This window comes from Diabrotica virgifera, chromosome 1 (assembly GCF_917563875.1).
Source record: "Diabrotica virgifera virgifera chromosome 1, PGI_DIABVI_V3a".
NCBI classification, from domain to species: Eukaryota; Metazoa; Arthropoda; class Insecta; order Coleoptera; family Chrysomelidae; genus Diabrotica; species Diabrotica virgifera.
Genome location: NC_065443.1, coordinates 169,516,484 through 169,542,585, shown reverse-complemented (window position 1 = coordinate 169,542,585; position 26,102 = coordinate 169,516,484). Strand labels below are relative to the sequence as shown.

At 33.1% G+C, this 26,102-nt stretch overlaps 1 protein-coding gene across 2 annotated transcripts in view; it reads left to right on the top strand.

Annotated features, from left to right (window-relative positions):
- LOC126878850 (death-inducer obliterator 1) overlaps nucleotides 1-26,102 on the top strand; it is a 234,578-nt gene that overhangs the window by 143,081 nt on the left and 65,395 nt on the right. For both annotated transcript variants that reach the window (XM_050641744.1, XM_050641743.1), the window contains exon 17: nucleotides 7,237-7,545. In XM_050641744.1, the coding sequence (XP_050497701.1) occupies nucleotides 7,237-7,545 (309 nt within the window). The remainder of the gene's footprint in view (nucleotides 1-7,236; nucleotides 7,546-26,102) is intronic.

Here is a 26,102-nt window from a genome sequence, read left to right as displayed (position 1 = left end):
TTCACAAAAAACTTAGCAGAAGAATTATTGAACGAGAAAATAACTGATAGTATATTATATATAGATAACCAGGGAGCTATGTGTATTGCAACAAATTCATTTAAAGGTAATAGGTCTAAGCATATAGACACAAAATATCATTTCATTCGAAATTTAATTGAAAACAATGTAATTACTTTACAGTACATAAATACAAAATCAAACTGTGCTGATATTTTCACTAAAGCTCCTTCAAATGAAATATTCTCACGTCTCAGAACTTTGATCAAAATTCAAGAATGTTGAAAGTTTTTATAGATTAGTACTTTTATACTTTAGGCACATACTCATGTGAATTATCTATTTGCTTTTTTGTTTTTTATCATATTCTCATGGTAATATTTTTTGAGTTAATGAAAGTTTTTTTTTTGAATATTTTTCTATATAGGTATGAGTTGTAACCTGAGTAATGTAGGATGTATAAGTATGTTTTTATGATTTCGTTTTGTTCAATTATTGTCAAGACTTGGTTAGAGTCAAGATTGTTGTTTAGTTGACAATTCATCCAAATTTACTTTTTATGTAAATGTTGTATAAATTGAGAGGGGGTATTGAAATGTTGGCTATCCTGATCCCCTAAAACATGTAAATCAGGTTGGCAATATTGACAGTAGAAGTAGTCTAATAAAATGGTCGTCACGAAGTGTTGCATATGAATTATATCTCCCAGTAAATATACCTAATTAATAAGTACTCGGCCAGCTTCCTTCTCCAAAATAACTAACTAAAAAATTAATATATTACTGTCTTTGTGTTCTATTCATATCTGCAAACTGCAAACCTTAAAATATACACAAAACATTCGGACCACCCAAATTAGGGCACTGGCCCTAATTTGGGTGGTCAAATGTATTATACCAGGCTCTCGAGATGCCATATGTTGCTGGTTGACTATACGCATATTACAGCCACCCTCCAGAGAATCAACGTAAGGGGTTAGTTTGTTACAAGTGGCATTTTATTGCAATTTGGATTAAAAAAACAAAACTTGTGTTTTTACTTATATTCGTGTAAACTATTGTCTTCTTCTTGTGGTGCTTTCTCCTTTAGTGGAGGTTAGCGACTACACTGGCAAATCTGTCTCTGTCCAATGCGGCTCTAAACAAAGATGTTGAATCAAGGCCGGTCCAGTCTCTGATATTTCGAAGCCATGAAATCTGGCGCCTACCGGGACCCCGTTTTCCTTCAATCTTACCCTGGATGATCAGTTGCGCGAGGCGGTACTTTTCTTTTCTCATTATGTGTCCCAGGTAGCTATCTTTTCTGACTTTAATGATTTTTAGCAGTTCCCTATCTGTACCTATTCTCCTCAGAACATCTTCATTGGTGGTGTGGGCTGTCCAAGGTATTTTCAAGATTCTTCTATAAAGCCAGAGTTCAAAGGCTTCTAACTTGTTCATCAGTGTTGTGTTGAGTGTCCAGGAATCCGTTCCATACAAAAGTATTGACCACACATAGCAATGCAGAAAATAGTCCAGAGAAATAAGGTTTTTCTCGTGACACATCCCCCTCCAGGCCGAAACCAAATTTTTTGAGTAGTATGGACATCTATATTATTAACCTATATGTTTCCTGCAGCCGATTTTGATGATATACATAGTTATAAACAAATGAAGATCGAAAAACGGTAAATTATCGCTTTTTTCGTCTATTACCAAAAAGTTAAGCACTTTAAACAAATTTGAGAGTAAGAAACTCGTAAATCGTATAAAAAACTTCAATATGGCATTCGCTGCATATGTCCAACCTTATTGGTTGCTTAGAAAATTGCAAAATAAATCATAAATATTGAGCTTTTATAAATATTCGTAACTTAGGTAAAAATTAACTTAAAATCTTCTTATTACGCGGAATGCCGAGACTTCTTGTACTTAAATTATATTTTAAATTTCAAAGCAATTGGTCAAATAGTTTAAAAGTTATTTAATTTATTTTTCCCAAATTCATTTTTTTTGCAACACTATAAGTCAGAAAATTATGAGGTTACAATAATACTTCGGACAGTTTATGAAAGAAGAACATTTATACTATTACCTTAATTAAAAATAAATGACAAAAAATAATTTTAAACAGTGTAAAATTATTTTGCAAAAACATGTCCATTTTTTGCTTACTTATAAACAATTAGAATAACTTTTTAACCGTTACCCGTAGAAAAATTATTTTTTCATATTTAGAAAGACTGAATTTTTATACACATTTAGAAAGAAAAACAACTGTTCTAGGACATTTAGGGACAAAGTTAGCCCCCCCATTTTTTTAATTCACATGTTTTTGCAAAATTATTTTGCAATATCTATAATTATTTTTTGTCATTTTTTTTAAATTAAATTAATACTATAAATTTTCTTATTTCATAAACTATCCAAAATATTACTGTAACTTCATCATTTTCTGACTTACAGTGTTACAAAAAAAATTAATTTTGGAAAAACAAATTAAATAACTTTTAAACTCTTTGACCAATTGCTTTGGAATTTAGGGTGTAATTTAAGCACCATAAGTCTCAGCATTCCATGTAATAAGAAGGTTCTAAGTTAATTTTTACATAAGTTATGAATATTTATAAAAACTCAAAATTTATGATTTATTTGGCAATTTTCTAAGTAACCAATAAGGATAGACATATTCAGCGAACGCCATATTGAAGTTTTTTATACGGTTTATGAGTTTATTACTCTCAAATTTGTTTAAAATGCCCAATTTTTTAGTAAGAGACGAAAAAAGCGAAAATTTACCGTTTTCTGATCTTCATTTGTTTATAACTATGTATATCATCAAAATCGGCTGCAGGAAACATATAGGTTATTATTATAGATGACCATATTACTCGAAAAATTTGGTTTCAGCCTGGAGGGGGATGTGTCACCAACACGATATTTTTTTTCCTTATTTCTCTGAACTAAAACGACATCTAAGGCTAATACTTATGCTACTGTTACAAAATAAGCTTTTCATTTTGATAAACCCCTGTCGGGCTATCTCTATTCTCGCCCTTACTTCTTGCTTATAATCAAGTTGATTGTTGAACCAGAAACCAAGATATTTGTATTGGCTTACGTATTCAAGCTGTTGGTGTTTCACATATATTGGAAGAGGTAAATTTTTGTTCCTTGATATTTTCATAACTTTGGTTTTCGCAGTATTAATCTTCATCCCCATTTTTTCACAACTCTCAGTAACCCTATCCAACAGTATCTGCAGACTATGGTCCGAATCAGTCATTAACCTTTAAACGCCCAACCTTTTTTAGGTTCCATGTATGCCCAAGGGTGGGTAAAAAATGTCCACCTCGAAAATAGCTAATATATTTATTGAGAGTTGTCGCAAATGGATTAAACTTTGGAATATTATGCTTAATAAACACAGCATCTTCTAAAATATTAATATAAACAATTTACAAACCTTACAACAAAATTACGATGTACATCAAAATTAACATACCAGTAAAAGCCAGTAATTCCGATTTGTCGATTTTCTCCACATTCTTCCTTTCAGTCTCCTCGTTGGCGGATAATTATGCCGATTATGTAATTATACGTCGATAATTATATGGAATGTGTTCCTACCAACGAGAAATTATATAGAAACCTTTAGTAACAAGTTTTACCAAGGGTGTACTTTTTGTGCCCAGCCACATTTAACTCAAGATATTACTTTTATTTTCAAAAATATGGGTAGCACCAAATCAACATTCGATAAAGGACTGTCTTTTTAACAATAAATAATTTTTGAAAAATTTTTGAACATGTAATAAATATGCTACAAGGGAATACGCATTAGGTGGATATTTTTTACCCACCCTTGGGCGTTTAAGGGTTAATACCGTGTCATCTGCATAGCGGATGTTATTTACTCTTTGGCCGTTTATCCTGATTCCTTCTAAAGAGCGCGATAAAGCGTTCGCAAATATTACCTCAGAGTAGACGTTAAACAGTATGGGTGATAGCACACAACCCTGTCTAACACCTCGTTGAATTTCAATTGGCCTTGACGTGTTACCATTGGTCTTTATGATTGCTGTCTGATTCCAATAAATAGCCTCTATAATTTTAGAATCTCTTTTGTCGACTCCGATGTCGTTCAATCTCTCTATTAAGGTCTTGTGCTTCACCCTATTGAACGCTTTCTCAAAATCTATAAAACAGACAAAAAGGTCTGCTTGCTGATCTTTGCATCTTTGTGCCAGAGTTTGAAGACAGAATATTGCTTCTCGTGTCCCCATACCTTTTCTGAAGCCAAATTGTTCTTGACCGGTGACCTCGTCACATCTTTTATATATTCTGTTCTGTATGATTCGCAAGAAAAGCTTCAGAATGTTATTTAATAGACTTATAAGGCGTAAGTCCTGGCATAATTTGGCGTTCTTCTTTTTAGGCAGTGGTATGAAGACGGATTCAAGCCATGTTTTAGGGGCGCCCCTGTATTGTAAACATTATTAAATAGTCCAAGGAGGTCTAAGTTTTCCTCGTTGATTAACTTCAATAGCTCAGCTGGTATTTCATCTTTTCCTACAGATTTGTTGTTTTTTAGTTGACGTAGAGCATATTCCAGTTCGGACTTCAGTATTGGAGGACCTTCGTCGTTTTCTTTATTTAATGTAGGAGGTTCTCTGATGTCATAGAAGAGTTCCTTTATATAGTCTTCCCACATGTTTATTTGTTCTTCAGGGCTTGAAATCAGTTTGCCTTCTGCGTTGGTTAGATTATTTGGTCCTTGTGAGTATGTCGTGCCTGTGAATTCCTTGAGTTTCTTATGAAGATGGAAGTCATCATGTTTTTTATATAAGTTTTCGATCTCTTCACATTGTTCTGTTTTCCATTTTTCTTTTGCAATTTTTATTTTTTGTTTAATGGTTCTATTTATTGCTTTGTACATTGCATTGTGCTGTTTGCATTTTCTTCTTTCATCCATTAAATCTAATATTTCCTCTGTCATCCATATTTGCTTCCGTGGTCGTTGTTCTGTTATCATTTCGGTTGCCGTTGCAAGGACGTGTCTGACTTCCTCCCAGTTTTGTTCTATATCTTGTGCTCTGTCTTCCTTGTTGGTAATTTCTTTAAGTTTGTTGTTCAGCTGCTCTTCTGTTTTCTTTTTGGTTTTTTAATCATTAAGTTGTTCGGATATGCGTCTAATAGACTTATTTTGTGGTGGTTTACATATTTTTAGTCGCACTTCCATCTGCGCCACTACTGGATTATGATCGGAACCAATGTCAGCACTAGGGAAAGTTTTTACGCTTTTGAAAGAGTTTCGGTACCTTTTATTGACAAGAATAAAGTCAATTTGGTTGCGGACGATGTTATGTTCTCTATCCTGTGGAGACGTCCAGGTATATAACCTTCTTGGTGGTAGTTTAAACCAGGTGTTAGTAATTACATACTCATGTTGCTGACAGAATTCTATCAATCTGTCGCCTGTCATTTCTTTTACCTAGTCCCCATTTGCCAGCCACTTCTGGCACTGGTTCATTCCCAACTTTAGCGTTAAAGTCTCCCATTATAATGGTTATTTCAGTTTTTCGAACTAGTTTAATGATGGTTTCCAATTCTGTGTACCAGCGCTCAATTTCAGAATTTGATTTATAAGCAGTTGGTGCGAAAGCTGGATTATATTTTTTATATTCATGGGTTTTCCCTGTAGTTGTATCAGTATTATGCGGTCAGAATGGGGGACAAAATTTATTAATTTTTCAGCGAGTTTCTTAGTTAATACTATTCCTACTCCGTTTCTGTGGTCTTTGTCATTGTTTCCGGAGTAGAATAAGGTTCCATTCGCGGTTGCACATTTTCCCGAGTGTGGCCATCTCGTTTCACTGATGCCGAGGAAACTATTGTAAACTGGTTTATTTGTAAATAAATGATATTCCAATTGTAAGTAACCCAAGAACCACAAGGTGAAATTAGTTTCGAAACTATTTTCACAAGGTGGGGTCACCGGTCACCTGAAAATATTTTTTCAAAATAAACGACATTTCGATATTTTTCCAACTTATTTAATAAAAAATTTACTAAATGATTCGATTTCTAATCAGAAATTGTATTGTTAGGTACATAACAATAAGCAAAACTAATATACAGAATGAGTCAAAATATAACAAAAACTTATATTTGACCTATACCTTTTAGGATGGCAACGGTTATTAAAACCAAGTTAGGAGTTGAATAGTTTAGTTTTATATTATTTATAATCTTTAATAATAATAATGAAGGTAACAGGGCCAGTGCTACGCTTCAACCGCCTATTATTACCCCTAGTTTTACCCAAGGTACTTATTTTATTCAGGCTGAGTCAACCTGGGGTCTATAGACATTTTAAAAATGTCTAGCTGTTCTCGTCGGCACTGGAATTTGAACCCCGGCCTACCTGCATGGAAGTCAGACATACTACCGCCTGAGTTACTCCGGCCCCCATTTATTTACAATATTTACAAACACTAAATTGACGTTCTGCACACAGATTCTTTGCACAGTAAAATACAAATATGGCGGTCTTTTCTATCCTTAGGCGGGGTCAAAAATCAGAAATGTGCTGCAAATACGACTAAATGTGAACTTTCATAAAAACACGCATCACCAGTTATGAGTCATGTGAAATGAATGTAAATGGGCGGACAACATACAGGTTCATCAGAATCACGCACGTGTCAAAAAAATTTGTCCGTTGGGTCACCGGCGACCCCACCTTGTGGTTCTAGAGTTAAATAGGAAAATCAACAATAATGTTACAATTTAGAATATATATTATAAAGGTCTAGGATGGAGCGCTTGTTTTTCAGTTGTAGTGTTGACTAGAATGGAAACATCTACAAGTTTCTACTACATGTATTAGAAAGAAGTGGAACAGTAAAAAAAGACCGTCATAAGTTTAAGAACCTTTGATTTTCTGCTATGAAAATTGTTACATTGTTTTTTGCGGCCTATGACCGCTTATTTATAAATTTTGAAAACACTGTATCCGCTTCTAGACAAATTGAAAAACCTATGACTACGTCATTATTAAACTATTAAGGCAGCTACATTTACTGCAATTATAATAAATCAAAATATTGCCCGATATATTCCTAAAAGTGTTCGAATATTTTTTTTAATATTTCAACAACGGCATTTGTATTGCAATTGTTTCGTTCTATTGCTTCACAAAAATTAATTATATCATTACAAAATATACATATTGTAGTAAAAATATATTTTTTAGGAGACTGTGTGGGTTTAAATAAAGAATTAACAGCTAATCTGGATATAGTTGGCAGAATATCCCCGGACACTGTATGGGACTACATCGGCAAAATGAAATGTTCCAACAGTAAGGGCATTTCTCTAATAAGGTTAAATCCCACCAATATAGAAGAAAAGATGCCGTATCTGGCTTTGTACAGTTATCTTAACAGTAGAGATCGACTGGGTGTGGTGAAGTGTGTAAATAAAGCTGTTAAGGACTTTTATATTTACCCTCTGGCGCCCCAGAAACCTATTCCTCAAGTGTTACTACCTATTAATGGACCAGGTAAGATACATATAGCGTGTAATTTTGTATAGTTTCTTTAAAATTTCTTGGTTTTTAAGTTAGATAAAGAAATGTTTTTGTATTACAAGGATCGATTTGTCAAAAGTTTAAGCCGTTTATTGTTGTTTTGTTTTATAAACAATAATGTACAGCAGGTTCCTAAAAAAACTGATACGACTCTTAAATCGTATTTTGTAGAAAATTGAGCAGTGTATTTTGAAGGATAAATACTTATTATTTACATACTGTCACTGACAAATCTTAAAATTTGTCAGATAACTTATTCTGTTCAACCTCAAAAATGGCGACTTTAATATTTTATTTAGCAAAAATATATTTTATTCTAATTTATGTAAAAACTATCATTTATATACTCTTTATAAAATGCAGGAATTCAAAATAATACATATCAAAATTTAGACCTTAATAATTATTACAATTTATGAAATAACATAAATATATAGTCAGTTGTTTGTTGTTTGTTTGTTTATATTATTATTTGTCTGTCATAATAAATATAATATAATGTCAGACCAATCAAATACACTGCTCAAAATGATCAAATCTTACTAAGAGTCGTATCAGTTTTTTAGGAACCAGCTGTACATCACGTGTGCCTGTGATGTCAGGCCCGGCCCCAGGGGTGGGCGAACTGGGCGGTCGCCCAGGGCGGCACATTCAGGGGCGGCAAATTTTAGGACAGCCAATTTTTGAAATTGAAGAAATAATAACTTATGTTTTTAATATTATAAAAAATCAATATTATGAACAAGAGCGGCAAAAATGCAACTGTAAAAACGAGAATTAAGTAAGTGAAACAATAACAATAACAATGAAAGTTCATTCGACGGAAAATCGACAACACCGCCTTCTTCTTCATCTCATAAGAATAGTAGGATTAGAACTAAACTAAATTCACTGAAATTCACTTAAAATTTACTGAAAATGGATATAATAATTAGAAACATATGGCTGAAACTTTGTGCAGCCACGCTAAGTCTCCAGCTCATCTACAGTCATAGCGACAGTGGGTAGAACTAGCAATTAGACTAGAATCAGGGAAAATCATAGATGAAGAAACACAAAAAGTTGTAAATTCAGAAACTGGTCATCGAAAAAATGCAATACAACGACTTATATCATTAATACAGTTCTTAGCACAACAGTAGCATTGAGGGGCAATTCTGATAAACATTTTCATCAAAACAATGGTAATTTTTTAAACTTTTTGAGCTCTTTAAAAATTTTGATTCTGTTTTACAAGAGCACATTAGGAGAATAACTAATGAGAGTAACAAGCAGCATCACTACTTGGGAAAACGTATTCAAAACGAAATTATTCAGTTCCTCCATGACCAAATCAAAAATAAAATTTTAAACTTTTTGAAATCAGCAAAGTATTATAACATAATTTTAAATTGTATATCTGATATTGCTGGGGTGGAACAGATGACTATTGATGTACATTTTGTCGAGTTAGGTTCTTGTTTTAACATAGTGTTAAAATTGAAGAAAATTTTCTTGGATTTGTGCCTGTAGTGGAAACCACTGGCTTGAGAGTTACAGAGTCCCAGAATGAACTGGGAATACCTTTGGAAGGTATGAGAGGACACAGGTATGATAATGGAGCAAACATGGAAGAGAAGAACTTGGGAGTTCAAAACAGAATTTTGAAAATGAATCGTAGATCATTTTTTGTCCCATGTTCTACCCATTCACTTAACTTAGTCGTGAACGATGCTGTTAATGCCTCACAGTCTGCAGTTTCTTTCTTTTCCTTAGTGACAAAAATTTACAACTTTTTCTCAGCATCTTTCATCGTTGGACTATGCTGAAAAATCATATTTCTAGCCTACCATTGAAACCTTTGTCCGAAACTAGATGGGAAAGTAGAATAATTAATGCAATTACTCCCATTAGATACCAAATTGAAGAAATTTACGATGCTCTTGTAGAAATCACTGTGAATAAAAACAACGATAAAATGGTTGCTCATGAGTCAAGCTGTTTGGCAAATCAAATCCGTGATTTTACTTTTCTTTGCTGTGTGGGAATATGGCATGACATTTTATTTCACATCAACGTAGTCGCGTATGCAGAGTATTGATATGGGAGCTTATCAAGCTATCAGCATTGATTATAAATATTCCTCTAGATAGCTCACCTCTTGGTAACCGAAAGACGTATCAACAACTAGATGGCGCTACTCGAAAACCGTATCGAGATTTCTCATTCCCTCTCTGACTTGCGAGGAGGTAGGAGTAGTGTCAGGGCCGAACTTACCCTATAGGTGTATTATCTGTGACAAGTGTTGTGACAAGTTATAGCAAAATTAAAAAAAAAGACTCACATTTTAGATAAAATGGCCTCTGTAACGTATAAGTGTGTTTACGCGGGATGTTTTGAAAGAAACGATGGAACAAAGAATAATATATCTTTCTTTAAATTTCCCCTGAAAGACGTATAGTCCATTCTTTCACGGTTTTTGGTATAAATTTTAAAGAACCGCTTGGATTGACATGAAATTTGGCATACGTATAGCTTACATGTCAAAGAGAAAAAGTAATATTGTGCCGATGTGTGCTTTTTCCCCGGGGGTGACTTTCACCCCCTCTTTTCGGTGAAAGGATATATGTCCAAAATAAGTCCGGAAATGGGTAAACTGACTAATTTTAAGTAACTTTTGTTCTATAGAGCTTTATTATTCTATTAGTTCTATTAGAGAATTATGACAGGTGATAAATCGCAGTCTGATTTTTGCATGAGAGTTTAATCTCTGTTCGGAGAGTTTAAGTCTGTTCTGTCGGACAAAATAAATGTGCCGTTTTCGTGGTCTGACCGTTCCAAATTTTTAAGCTATTCCACAATTAAAACTGCCCCTGTTCCAGTGTTCCCATATATCAAAGTTTGTCCGACTAGACACCCTTAAGCTATTAACAAATTTTCAGCTTGCTATTAATCAACTTTTTTTTCATACGCGGGATCCAGACCTATAAGTATTTTGTCGAAAAAAACGTTCTTAGCAAAAATATAGCCTATAAAAAAGTAAAAAAAAAAATGTTGTACGCGTTAGGTCTCTGGATCTCGTAGAACCAGAGTTATAGCCAATGAAAAATAGATTCATATTCACCAAATTTCAAATAGAATATTTCGACGAGAAATATCCAAAAAATTAAGCACTTTTTGGGGAAAACCCACTATAACTTTTTTAAAGTGTTTAAAAAAAGCTTTATTTTTGGTTTTACAAAAAGTTTCTAACATTAAATTTAAGCAAGTTACGCTCATAATAAAGTTGGTCCCTTGTGTTTTTGCAAAAAAAAAATCGGGAAGACCACCCCCTAATTAGCAACTTAAATGAAATTAATCGTCACCGCTCCAAAAATTATTTTATTATGTTGTGTTTATATGATCTGTAAAGTAAAATTTTTAAAAATTTAAATTTTGAAAAATATGCTTTTTTTCAAAATAACTTAAAAATTGTTAGAGATACCAAAAATCTCGAAAAACAAAAATAGTCAGATTTGCTTTTCTGAATATCATGTATTTTTTTGTTTTACTGTTAGACAAAAACTGATTAAGATTTGGTGTTTCTAAATTTGCATACATTCGTGATCAGTGACTCGTTCAACCCCTTTTAACTACAGCCTTTTCAATAATAAGGACTTTGAACCGATGAAACTTACAGATCATATAAACAATATATACACAGGTCAAGAAACTTGTGAAGTCGTGACGATTAAGTTCATTTAAGATGCTAATTAGGGGGTGATTTTCTCGATTTTTTTACCAAAACCAAAAGGGACTAACTTTAATTTGAGCCTAACTTGTTTAATTTTGATGCTAGAATTTTTTTTTATAAAGCAAAAATGAAGATTTTTAAACACTTTAAATAAGTTGTAATGAGTTTTCCCCGAAATATGCTTCATTTTTGGTTATTTCATGTTAAAATATTCCATTTGGAATTTGACGAATATGAACCTATTTTTCATTAGCTATAACTCTGCTTCTACTAGGTGTAGAGACGTGATATATACACCATTTTTTTTTAAATTTTTTACAGGCTATATTTTTGCTAAGAATGTTTTTTCGATAAAATACTTATTATTTGAGTTATTTGCGAAAAACCGTCTAAAAGCGTGCGATTATTTTGTTGAAAAAATGTCACTGCCAAATAACTCGAAAAGTATTGACGTAGTGAAAAAACTCTATAGAACAAAAGTTACTTAAAATTAGCCAGTTTATCCATTTCCTGACTTTCTTTGGACGAATATTTTTTCACCCATAAGAGGGGGTGAAAACCACCCCCAGGGCAAAAGCACATATCGGCACAATATCACTTTTTTTCTTTGACTTGTTAGCTATGTGTATGCCAAATTTCATGTCAATCCAAGCGGTTCTTTAAAATTTAGAGGTTTTGCAATATTTTACCGTTAAAGAACGGACTAGTAGAGCGCACAAAAATTTGGCAAAAAAACTGCGGAAATATTGATATTATATTGATGGATATCAGTGACCTGAAACAGAAAGTAATTTGCCAGCATCATTATGCAGTGGAACATATTTACCAAAGTGGCCAAACAAAGTTATTAAGGAAAAATGCTGTTCCTCTAAAATTTGCACAGTTAGCAACTGATTTAGGTGAGTACTCAACTTTGGAAATATTTTTATGTTTGCCTAATGCGCTTTGTCAATGAGAATAATACTATTAAAATATATTTTATATAAAATCAGTTGATATGGAGTGATTTATATATTTTTTATACAATTAAATCAAAAGAGACTTTTTTTAAATATGAATGCGTTGTTAGTATCACTCCAGAAATAACGAAGATGCTTGTTTTGCTTTAATTAAAATTATTACACATACATTTCAATCATTACCTATTTTAGGTGATACCCCACCAGTATTATGCTCGACATACGTTTATTGCGGTACGAAACGTAAAAAATCTACAAGTGGCGATTGTATGGTTAGGTCAACTCCATCGCCTAAGAGATCAAGTAGTAGTCTCAGTGATATTTCCAGTTTTGATATTAATTTGCCCACAAAACGTGAAACTGAATTGACGGAGAAGGTAAAAAAAATGGAGTATCAAGTAAATGGTTTAAAGAAGAAGTGCCGTCAGAAGAACAGTCAGCGTTGTAGAAGAACAACAAAAAACAGAAAATCGGCAACCAAATTCATGATAGAGGTACTGTTAGAAAATAAAAGCATATACGTGCACACTTTTGTTAATATGAAGTTTTCACACAAAACTCGTTCACAATGGAGTCACAATGAAAAGGATTTAGCTCTGGCCATTTATTATAAGTCTCCTAGTTGTTAAAAATTTGTAATTAGATCTCTTAACTTAATCTTACCTTCACTAAAAACAATTCAAACTTGGTTGCGTGTCATAAAATTAAGAACTGGTTTAAACATTTCCTTAATTGACAAGTTGAAGAAAAAAGTAGAGACAATGGATGAGTGGGAAAAAATTTGTGTGTTAATGTTTGATGAAATTTCTTTGAAAAAACAATTGGAGTACAATAAATTAGATGACATCATAGAAGAGTTTCAAGATTTAGGTGCTTTAGGAAGAACAGAACAAACAAACTTGCCAACACAGGTCTGGTTTTCATGATGCGCAGCTTGCTACATAAGGCTACGCGGCTTGCTACAAGTGGTCCAATACATAGCGACAACTTAAAAAACATTGTAGTTGAAGTTGTTTCAAAATTACAAAATATTGGGTATATAGGTACCAAAAGTGTTGTGTGATCAAGCATCTAATAATAGAGCTTTATTTAAGCTGTTAGGCGCATGTAAGGATCAGCCTGAAATAGGAATAGGAAATCAGAGGATTTTCACTGTGTTCGAAACACCCCACTTATTAAAAAGTCTAAGAAATAATTTTCTTAACAAAAAGTTGACGTTTTTTGCCGATTCTAAACAAATATCGTGGCAAGATATTGAATACACATACAACATCGATAGAACCAGTGTGAGAGCACAATGCATGGTGAAAATGACAAGCGTTCATATAAACCCTAATAATTTTCAAAAAATGCGTGTAAAATTAGCAGCACAAATTTTTTCCAACTCAATTGCCTCAGCAATATCAACAGCAATATCTGTAGGGCAGTTACACACCAAAACGGCTTCTCTTACTGCCGAATTTTTGAAAATTATAAATAATATTTTTGATGGTCTTAACAGCAAATATTGTAGTGATAGTAATCCAAACAGAAAGCCAATGTCAACTTTAAGCAAGTCAACTGAAAACTTAAAAGCAAGTTTAGAATATTTTTAAAAAATTAAAGTTTTTGAAAATCAAAAAGAGAGAAATAATATTCACTGTCTACACGGCTTTCAGTGGACCATTTTGTCAGTTTTATGTTTGTGGGAGGAACTTCAAAAATAATATAATGTGTCATATCTTTTAACATCTTTTCTGAACCAAAATCCTCTAGAAATTTTTTCTCTATTGTGCGCAATAGAGTTAGTCTAGTGCGTTCATAAAAAAACATGTGTTTTTACTTAATAACAGGCGGTTGCTGGTTTGTCTTTAGTTTCATGCGTGGAAGAGAATGATGCTAGATCAAAAGTATGTGTTTTATCTCGTCAGGTATTAATGACGCACGGGTAAATAATCGTGGACTCAACTGAATGTTAAACTACACTATTAGCTTTAGTTTATATATACAGTAGATATTAACAAGTATTTTATAATATCAGGAAAACAATGTCAGTATGTCTTAAAACCTTGGAATCATATGGAAACGTTTTTATTCACTTTAGGGAAAAATGTATTATTGATAAAAACTTGCACGTCCTAAAACTCAAAATGAAAGAATCAGATGTCAAATATTATGAGTCGTATACCAAGTTTGTTAAAAAATATTAATTCTTCTCAAGAGTAATATACCTTCATTTTTAAAGTACTTTCATATAAACATGAACGTGGTTTTTAATTGTTCTCGAGTTTTAATAATAAAATGTTTCGATATTGTCAACAATGAAAGTACTTCTTGAGAACAAGAAATAATAAATATCTTTTTTTCCAAAAATGTTAATTTTACTATCTTAGTTTGAAAAGAATTAACATTCAAATATACTTATTTACTTTGTTTTGAAATATGATCTAATTAGTGATGTTTTAAACTTTCTAATCCTGTCCGTTTATCAGCTTTTACCTATTGTTCCTAGACAGATGGCCCTCAACTATTTATATGTTGGAAATTCCCTGTCATTTTATCAAGATTAATGTATACCAAATTTCATGCCAATCCAATGGATTCTTTAAAATTCGGAGGTTTTGCAATATTCTACCTGGGGTGAATGGGTAAGATCTGGAAAGAAATTCTGTATATCAACTTCAAATAGTTTATTTCGCATTAGTTCTGAAAATATCATTCTTTTACAAATTGCAAAAAATAATTTACATGTGAATTATCACTGCTAATTTTATTATGTATTTTCTATTTTGTTGTTTTTTTGTAGTGTATTAATAATTAAATAATTTTTAAGAAACCTCTTCACTATTTTTATTAATCAATTTTTAGCGTTTTATCTGAAGTAAAATCGGAATTCCAAAATAGAGATTACAATCGCGTTAAAATTATTTGTTAAAATGCTGAATACTACCCTTATATCGTTGTCTATTACGCCAGCCAAGCGACTCAAATTTATTTTTCAATCTTGGCAAAAATTTCAATAAATGTCGCCACCGTCCAGCCAGTTAGTACTTAGACTTGAGGGGCAAAGAGGTGTAACTGGGCGGAGTTTAACACTGAATTCGGTTTTACCTAAAGGTGAGGTATCTATGTACTTATTAATCAATGCTATCAGTTTATTAGAAAAATCGGAAATCCATTTTAAGTCTCTCAGAAGTGATTTAAAATTCCAGGGCTATTTGACAGAGGCAAAAGAGCTCATCAAAGTTAGAAATTGAGAACCCGAAAAGGAGGCACAGTAATAGCCAGAAAGAGGAAAGTGAAAAGACAATTTGGCCATGAGGCTGAAGATGAAAGTATGGACCTAGATCCAGAGATACGATATAAAGTTGACTTCGATTTAAAAATTATAGACACAACCGTTAAGTGATAGATTTCAGCAAATTAAGAGCCATGGTGAAATTTTTGAGTTTTTGGGTATACCCAGGGGGTTGGAGGCGGCGGTCGCCGATCTTGCCCAGGGCGGCAAAATCCCTAGGGCTGGGCCTGTGTGATGTATTACCTGCATCGTTAGCACCTAATAGTTTTGACATCGTTAATATACCAAGTCTTTATTGTTATGTTTATGTGGGAGCTACGGTTATGTTGTAATGACAATTACATAAAATATTTTACCTAAAAATACTTAACGTAAGAACAAGTACACCGTAACAACAAAGAGGCGAAAGATGTAACATCTTAAGACTCATAATTCAAAGATAAATAGAATGTAGGAGAAGCGTAGGAAGGAGTCGCGTTTCCTGGTTGAAGAACCTGAGAGAATGGTTTGGTTGCAGCTCAAAGCAACTGCCTCGAAGGTCAAAATAGCCATAATGATTGCCAACCTTCGTCGCGGATTTGGCACTTAAAGGAGAAGAACAACAAAATTTAAAACAACCAACACACTCAGATCTATCCTGTCCAAAACCAAACCGAACAATCGACAGGAGAGGTCAAAGAACTGCGAAGAACAATTTCGACGTGGGAGAAACTGCAAGACTACTAAACGTCAGCATTAACGAACATGAAACATACATCAAAAACGGGGATTTCGACATATCACTGATAATCAAACATGCCTGGAACAATGAACACAGATCACAGTGGAAAGATGCATCAATAATCATGAAGGAGACAGACATGGAAAAGAGAAAAATCAAAGAAGCAACCCTCATTCTACTAAATGAAAAAATGTGTAGTAAATCCCAGGCCCGGCCCCAGGGGTGGGCGAACTGGGCGGCTGCCCAGGGCGGCAAATTCAGGGGCGGCCAATTTTAGAGGACAGCCAATTTTTGAAATTTAAGAAATAATAACTTACGTTTTTAATATTATAAAAAATCAATATTATGAACAAGAGCGGCAAAAATGCAACTGTAAAAACGAGAATTTAAGTAAGTGAAACAATAACAATTGCAAGGTTTGGAATTGCAATTCGACGGAAAATCGACAACACCGCCTTCTTCTGCATCGCACAAGAATAGTAGGATCAGAACTAAACTAAATTCACTGAAATTCACTTAAAATTAACTTTACTGAAAATGAATATAATATTTAGAAACATATGGCTGAAGCTTTGTCCAGCCACGCTAAGTCTCCATCTCATCTACAGTCACAGCGACAGTGGGTAGAACTAGCAATTAGACTAGAATCGGGCAAAATCATAGATGAAGAAACACAAAAAGTTCTAAATTCAGAAACTGGTCATTGGAAAAATGTAATACAACGACTTATATCAATAATAAAGTTCTTAGCACATCAGTGTCATCCAATGAGGGGCGATTCTGATAAACATTTTCATCAAAACAATGGTAATTTTTTTAAGCTTTTTGAGCTCTTTAAAAACTTTGATTCTGTGTTACAAGAGCACATTAGGAAAATAACTAATGGGAGTAACAAGCAGCATCACTACTTGGGAAAACGTATTCAAAACGAAATTATTCAGCTCCTCCATGACCAAATCAAAAATAGAATTTTAAACTTTTTGAAATCAGCAAAGTATTATAGCATAATTTTAGATTGTATATCTGATATTGCTGGGGTGGAACAGGTGACTATTGTTGAACATTTTGTCGATTTAGGTTCTTATTCACAAAGTGTTAAAATTGAAGAACATTTTCTTGGATTTCCACAAGGAAAAAAGTTTTCCTGTAGTTGGCTGTATACCATGTGATACAAAAACAATAAATGCTGTATAAAAGGTATATTTAAAAAAACCCTCAAAAGGGCCACATCAATTCACATAACTAGTTTTCGACTGGTTTACCAGTCATCATCAGTGCTTACGTGCAATGTACATGTTAGCCACCAAAATGCTATTTTACAAAAATATGTGGGTCAAAGCCCATTTCAAGTAGTCCGTTAAGGAAACATAAGTATAAAAAGCTACCTTAAGCCTTGATGTTTAAAATATAATTTAATTTGCCCTAGGTAACATCTGAAATTTGGGTGTGACTTGTTCACATGTTGGAAGGTTGACGGCAAGTGACTTGCCGTCAAACTTCCAACATGTGAACAAGTCACACCCAAATTTCAGATGTTACCTAGGGCAAATTAAATTATATTTTAAACATCAAGGCTTAAGGTAGCTTTTTATACTTATGTTTCCTTAACGGACTACTTGAAATGGGCTTTGACCCACATATTTTTGTAAAATAGCATTTTGGTGGCTAACATGTACATTGCACGTAAGCACTGATGATGACTGGTAAACCAGTCGAAAACTAGTTATGTGAATTGATGTGGCCCTTTTGAGGGTTTTTTTTAAATATACCTTTTATACAGCATTTATTGTTTTTTTTTCTTGGATTTGTGCCTGTAGTGGAAACCACTAGCTTGAGAGTTACAGAGTCCCAGAATGAACTGGGAATATCTTTGGAAGATATGAGAGGACAAGAGTATGATAATGGGGCAAGCATGGAAGAGAATAACTTGGGAGTTCAAAACAGAATTTTGAAAATGAATCCTAGAGCATTTTTGTCCCATGTTCTAGCCATTCACTTAACTTAGTCGTTAACGATGCTGCTAAAGCCTCACAGTTTGCAGTTTCTTTCTTTTCCTTAGTGACAAAATTTACAACTTTTTCTCAGCATCTATTCATCGTTGGACTATGCTGAAAAATCATATTTCTAGCCTAACATTGAAACCTTTGTTCGAAACTATATGAGAAAGTAGAATAATTGATGCAATTACTCCCATTAGAGACCAAATTGAAGAAATTTACGATGCTCTTGTAGAAATCACTCTGAATAAAAACAACAATAAAATGGTTGCTCATGAGGCAAGCTGTTTGGCAAATCAAATCCGTGATTTTACTTTTCTTTGCTCTGCGTGGTAATATGGCACGACATTTTACTTCACATCAACTTAGTCGCATATGCAGAGTATTGATATGAGAGCGTATCAAGCTAACAGTTTATTAGAAAAATCGTAAATCCATTTTAAGTCTCTCGGAAGTGATTTAAAATTCCAGGGCTATTTGACAGACGCATAAGGGCTCATCAAAGTTAGAAATTGAGAATCCGAAAAGGAGGCTGAAGATGAAAGTATGAATCTAGATCCAGAGACACGATTTAAAGTTGACTTCTATTTAAAAATTATAGACACAACCGTTAATGCATTAAGTGATGGATTTCAGCAAATTAAGAGCCATGGTGAAATTTTTGAGTTTTTGGGTATACCAAGGAAGAGGGGCGGCGGTCGCCGATCTTGCCCAGGGCGGCAAGATCCCTAGGGCCGGGCCTGGTAAATCCATCAGCAAAATGCAGCAGTTTTTAGTTGCCAATACTTAAGGCCCAACCATTTAAAAGGTAACGGTAAAAATGAGTTGCCTATCCCTATTTCAAAAATTTCTTTCTGCACATAAACCAAATCTGTTAAAATCTCAGGTTAAAAATGCTACTAGAGGCGATTAGTGAAGCGACAGACCCCCTGGAGTAACAATACAATGATGAAACTTGTTGTCATTCTTCTCTTCAATAAGATTGTGGTTACTTAGAATAACAGACTTTCATAAAATTGTAAATTATAGTATTTAGAAACATGCAAAGTGATGTTTTCGAGAACAATAATAAATTTAAAATTTTTAAATAGAACAAAATTAACAAACTAATGTAAATATAGAGAGATATTTTGAGGTCACGGTATTACTGAATTCCTTTTTTTATAATGTATATTTTCTTTTGTTTTTTGTCACTTTTTACGGACAATTTAGCAGTGATGTTGTCTCTAGCAATTAAGTGGACGATCTTCTATTCAGTGGGATCATATGGTAATTAGAATAACAGACCTTAGAAGTAAAATTTATTTAACTTAATAATTTATTTACAACTAATCAAAGGTACATAGAGGTATCAAATCATCCTTCTTCACAAAACATCATATAAGAAAATTAAAAGAAGATTAGTTAATTTTCAAGTAATGATCTAAATGACAATACAGCTACCGGAGCGAACCATGGTCGTTGAGAGAAATCCTGTCTGTGTAGACTTGTAGAGTTTAAGTGGACGTACGATCGTCGACAGCGTTTCACATCGGCCATGGTTCGTTCCGGGAGCTGTACTTTGATTGATTATTATTAAAACGTTTTAAATCATAAATAAATGGCTGACACAGACTAAATGTAACTATGGGTATAGCGTATATGAGTATATAAGAAATTGAGAAAATCTATGGTAACAAAAAATAAGTAAGTTGTTTTTCTTAAAAAAAGCAAACTAGTGAGTCTGGAATATTAGTGATACATATTTATTATGTTCAAAATATGCAAACTTAAAAAGTGTGTGATTATCAATTTCAGAACGATCTCAAGGAAAGCACGTTTAGGGTTGTTTTTTTCTGTGTTTAATATTTTTGGATCACGAAAATTCATAATGTGGTTATTTTGAATAAAGTGTATAATATAAAACAAAGTATAACCCCAATTCTGGAGCTGTAGCCATTATTGGTTACAGAACACAAAAGATTAAGCTTTAGGAACAAATACTGTTCCAACTGTAAATTATACGGAGAAGGTAAGAATGAACACGTATGTTACAAAAATTGGACAAAAGCTTCGACTGCAATGGAAAGTCAAATAATTCTAGATGGATTAAAATGTAGTACACGCATGGCATTACGTACAAACTTTTAATAGCCGATGGAGATAGTAGTGTTCATCAATAATGTTAGAAAATACATATGTGAATAATTTTGTTGAGAAAAATTGAATGTCGTAACCATCTTCTAAGAAAGTATTGTAAGTACAATTTTAAAAGTTTATCAACAAAACGATATAGCTACGATAGAAAACTAAACTTCTTTATAAGTTGTTTCAAATAAAAATTATAATAAAAATCTTGCAATTTTGGTAGCATATTTTCCCACAGTTCTATATCTTTATAAATCTTTTCGTATAAAATTCCTTTTGGGGTCCATACTGCAAAGTAACAGTATTCTCTGTTCGAAATAAATAACTGTCCTTGTACTTGGTAGTAATAGGAATCAGTTCTTTTCAAATGCAATTGACCGTCAATTAATTGGCAAAATTGAAGTTTTTTTGTTCAATAGCTTCTTCAGGCGTAAGTTCTCTAGCTTTATATGGACATTTAATTTCGACTACGCCTGAGTCACCTATTAAGCCATCAGGACTAGCTGCAAGAAAGGGATATTCATCATGTATGAAAAGTCCTGATAGTTCAATATTTATATTTAAAATTGTTTCTAACATTTCTTTTGCTTTCGGTTCGTTCGCAATTCCATATTTTGTAAATCTATTCCCACTAAACGTTGGATTCAATATTGCTCCAATAGTTTTAGTTCTGTCTGTTTTCTCTCGCAATTTGCATATTTTTCCGAAATTGCTGGACGTTAACCGTTGTTGACGCTCTACATACCAAGCAGCACTATTACCTTGAGCAGTGGTATTATTAAAAATCTCTATTCTTTCCGAGATATTTTTTACCAGATTTTTTAAAAATTCCTGTTTTTTTGCTTCGAATTCTTCATCCGACAACTGAACTGACTCTTCTGCATTTAGACCATAGTCTTTATCAGGTTTATTATTACTTTGTTTTTTAATATATTTTTTTTTGTTTTTTTTTCTTGTATCCATTTTTTAATTTTTCTTTGAGAAAATAAATTTTGGTAATAACCAGTTGCATTTTTGCTTATATTTTGCAATATATTATTTAAATAATTTCCACGGGAATTATATGACACTGCTGCCGCCAAACACCTTAACTGATAGCCACCTTTCTTGGTATGATTTACACGTTTACCTCCAACAAATTTTGCGATAACAGAATTGAAGCTTTCGGCGTTATTATTAAACTTGTTGCATGATACTTAAGCCTATTGCTGAATGATATAATATCGGACAACAAACCACACTCTTGCATTTCAGGAATGTAATTAATTTCCTGGTCCAAATTTTGTTTTTTACAAAAATAAGCGGCACAATTTTTGTGATCGCCGAACACGTGATACGCAGTGTTTTCAATGTCTTGTTTTAAACTAAGTATTTTTATGTTGTCACTGGAATGGTTTTCTCGGTGATATTTGACAGCACAGTCAATTACCGTTCGTAAACGTTGTATATTCCTTTTTAGTACAGATCTTAATGATAAAGGAATAGGTTTTCCCGCAGAACTATGTTTTTTTGAGGATTGTTCTCTTAGTCCATTGACAAAATTTCGCAACAAATGGTTTTTACACTCGATTTTCTCAATAAAAAAGTTATTGCCGTACGGTTTGGCTTCACATATTTTTTTGTACGTGCTGCTGTCGCCATCAGCAATAAAATATTTATATTTCAAGTTGTGCATTTGTATGCTCTGTTTAAAACCTTCTACAACAATTGCACTTTCCATTGCAGTCGAAGTACCGTTATAATTTTTGTAACATACGTGTGGAGTGATAGAATTTTTTGACGCACACACACACAACAATACTTGTTTTTTACACCTAAATACAATAGTTTGCCAGTTCTTTTTCCTATGATAGAAGCCACACCCGAATTGGCCGAAAATATAGATTTATTAGATCTTCTTGCCCATGCACCATCAGCTATTACACTAATAACAGCTTTGTCATCTTCTGGATCAACTTCACCCCATTCTCGTGCTAGACTTTCTTCCTCTTTTCCAGCAGCCAGCATCAATTCCGTGGCTGTATTATAGAAATTGTCCATCAGCTTTCCTTCTATTTTCTTGTAGATGGTTTCTGACATCACTGGCATATTTAGGGTCGAACAAAATTCTTTTAAATTAACATATCCCAATCCAATCGATATCACTCCAGTTACAGCAGCAGTATTGACTGGAATCTGTTTCGAATATGGATCATCAGTGAAAACTTCCACAGTTGACTTACAGGTGTTACACTGGAATAGAAAAGTCGATTCCAATCCCTTCCTGGTTTCTTTCAACAACTCTACTGTGCTACCATCACAAGAAAATTCGCGGTGTGCAAGTACTTGGAAGGGAAACGAGAAACGACCGTGCGCGAGTCGCGGAGAATATTGCAACTATCTTAAATAATTCATATTGTCAATTGAAATTGTCAAATTGACGTATATTTCATACCTTCTGTCATTGAGGCAGAAAAATTATATATTGCTCCACAATATTGATATGATATGCAATTATTATATAAAGGTAAATTTAATTAATTGTATTTTGCTTGCAGTACTGCATTTTAATAACTAATTTTATTTACTACATACAATTGTTTACGTTTGCATAGCATAACCTGCATCTTATTTTTTCTTCTTATTATTTTTTTGGACTATGGCCTTGACAATTATCCAGCAACCAGGACTAATATAATTGGCCAATATAATTAAAAGTGCGAATAAAAGTACAGAGCGTAGAAATAGAGGTCGCTTTGCCGAACTTGCACGGTCCCAATAGACCACGGTGTGGAAAACTTAGCAGAGCTTTGGAAAAATGACAGACGTCTACAATTCTTCTTCCACAAATTTTGGAAGGTGACCTGAAAATAAAGTGTTTATGGTCCAACTCTCTGAGAAATATATTTTACTTACAAAGTTTCCATTTGCTCTGATTTTTCAAGAATCTGAAACTCTTTAGAAACGCCCTCTGTTCGAATTCCAGAATATACTTAGCCATGTCTAAAAAAGGCAATTTTGTTATTGCAAATTATTACTAGATAATGAGAAAATGGTTGACTTACGCACTCGTTGAAGGACGAACTTCACTTTCAAGTGCCGTGTTCGGAATTTCATCCACACAGTCAAGCTTTGCTTTCCTAAAAAATTATAGTTCTATTACTTTCTGATGATTTTTTTAAATATATTTTATGATTTATGAATAAACAATCCATGTATATACAGAAAATAAGATGATGCTCCGAAATCCAATTTATTACGAGTTTTTTAAATCTAGATTATAAATAAAGATGAAATTTTTTCCAATAAATGACCAGTCAGTCAACCACCCCTTCAATTAGATTAGAAAATGGGAATTGGGCAAAAAATAGTCAGACAAATTCAGAGAGGTTTCAAATTACTTAGCACAAAATTTTGAACAAATGAACAAAATATAGTAGACCTAGCAGGGATGGAAACAATTCAAGTTAGCTCAGAAATTACTCCCGTTACATTAAAAAAGAAATACGAGAAAACATAAATCCCAAGAAAACTCCAGGATTTGATCTTACAACGGGAAAAATATTGAAGCAACTCTCTGGAAAATGAATAACTAAATTAACAAATTTAATAAATGCAGCATTTAGATGAAAATATGTTCCCGGGCTATGGAATGTGGCCGAAGTAATCATGATTTTAAAGCCTGGCAAACCATGTGTCTCGTCTTATAGAGCTACATCACTTTTGCCTCTTATTTCCAAACTGTTCGAAAAATCTCACGAATTGGGTTTCCACAAAAAACATTCGATACAAGACCAAGTACACAGAATAGGAAAGCATTTTTGATATTTTGAAATCGAAATTATTCAAAAAAATGTAAATGCAACAAATTTGTATCTCAACAATAGAAATAGCAAAGAGAATAGCAGACAACAGATTAGCCGTTCTTAGAAATATAGAAATTTGTTTAGCCTATTTAATTTCGACAATATAATTTGGTATTTCCACGCTACAGTCCCACTTAAATCTTTAAAGAGTAGATAAATTATTGATAAGGGTTACATGGAAATTGCAGCTTGGTATTTCCATATCAAAATTACCTTGCATTTCGAGGGAATTGAAAACTTGTTGAAGGAAGGAATAAATTCGCATGCAATTATTTCCCATTTTGATTTTTGATATTAAATTTGATAGGTTGTGGTTTATTAGGTACACCAAAAGCTAATAAAATATAACATAACACAAGCAATAGTTTCAGAATAAGTTGGATGTATTATTTGTTTCATTCAATAAAGCTTTGTCTCCACCAAAACAACATACCGCAACCGCATAAAAGTTGGCTGTTGTTGTATTATGTTAAACTGTGTTGCAGTATGTTTATGTCGCAGTTGAAGTATGTTGGGTGTTTCCATCTTTGGCGGTAAAGATAAAAGTAAATCTTGTCACATTGTCCAACAGCGACAAATGTTAACATCAGTGTGGGCGGCTTATAGTTTGTAACTAGTCATATAGTTGCTAGTTGTCGCATTTTGTAGGCTTGTGTGAACTTAGGGTTTGATAGGATTCAACACGACAGACTTTTTGAATACAGAAACGACTGGAATAGGTGATAAAGATCTGAGACTTACAACAAGATCTTACAACATCTATATTGGAATAACGAAGCTTATATTGTGGTAGACAGCAAAGAAACAGACAGCATTTGCATTCAAAGAGGTATCAGACAGGGTTGTGTGTTATCCCCAACCGTGTTTAACGTTTACTCAGAAATAATATTTAACGAAGCCTTGGAAGGGCAGTGTGGAGTTTGAATTGGAGAAGAAACTATTAACATCAAATATGCAGATGACACAGCGATCATGGCTGAAAGTATCGAATATATTCAGTTCCTTATATATTGAGTCACTAGAGAATGCTCCAATAACGTACTTGGCATAAATACATCAAATATTTAGTAAACAAGACCTAGACCCTATGCAACTAATTGTCAAAAATGAACGGATTACAAAAGTTAACCATATTAAATACCTAGAATGTTTGATAAACCAGACACTAAATCATGATGAAGAAATTAAAACTCGTATAGAACTGCAAGAGGAGCATTTATAAAACAGATCTATACTGAGCAATTCTCAGCTAAATTTACAGCTAAAAATCAAGTATTACTATATGGATGTGAAAACTGGACCATGAAGGTTAATATGATGAACAAATTAGAAGCCTTCGAGATGTGGTCATATCGTAGAATGCTCAAAATATCATGAGTTCAACGCATTTTAAACATAGAAATCTTACACAGAATAGGTCAAAGCGAAGGTGACTTGATGAAGATGGTAAAATTATCATCACCAAATCTATGACTGGGCGAGCAAGTGGTGAATCAAACTAAATGAATTAAAGTTCATATATGTATGTAAACTTTACGAACAAAAACGTTCAAAATAAATTTTCAATAAATATAAATAATAATCAAACTCCATATTCAAATACTGCAAAATATATGCTCTAAGCTCATGTAAAGAAGAAAAGAAAAGAATTCTGATTGAAATACAAGAAAATATACTGGCTGCAATCTACAATTATTATTATAAGTAAAACTGAACCATAGTATTGTTAAAAAAACAGTTAGTATAAAAACAAGGAAAATGCCAAAAATCAACAGAAAATATTTCTCTTCAAACAAAAAATTAAATTAAATAATCGGTACTTACTGATGGCTTGCATAAAATTTCCTCAATCGACGTCGACTTTTGCGTGGCGCACATAAACGTCTTCGAGA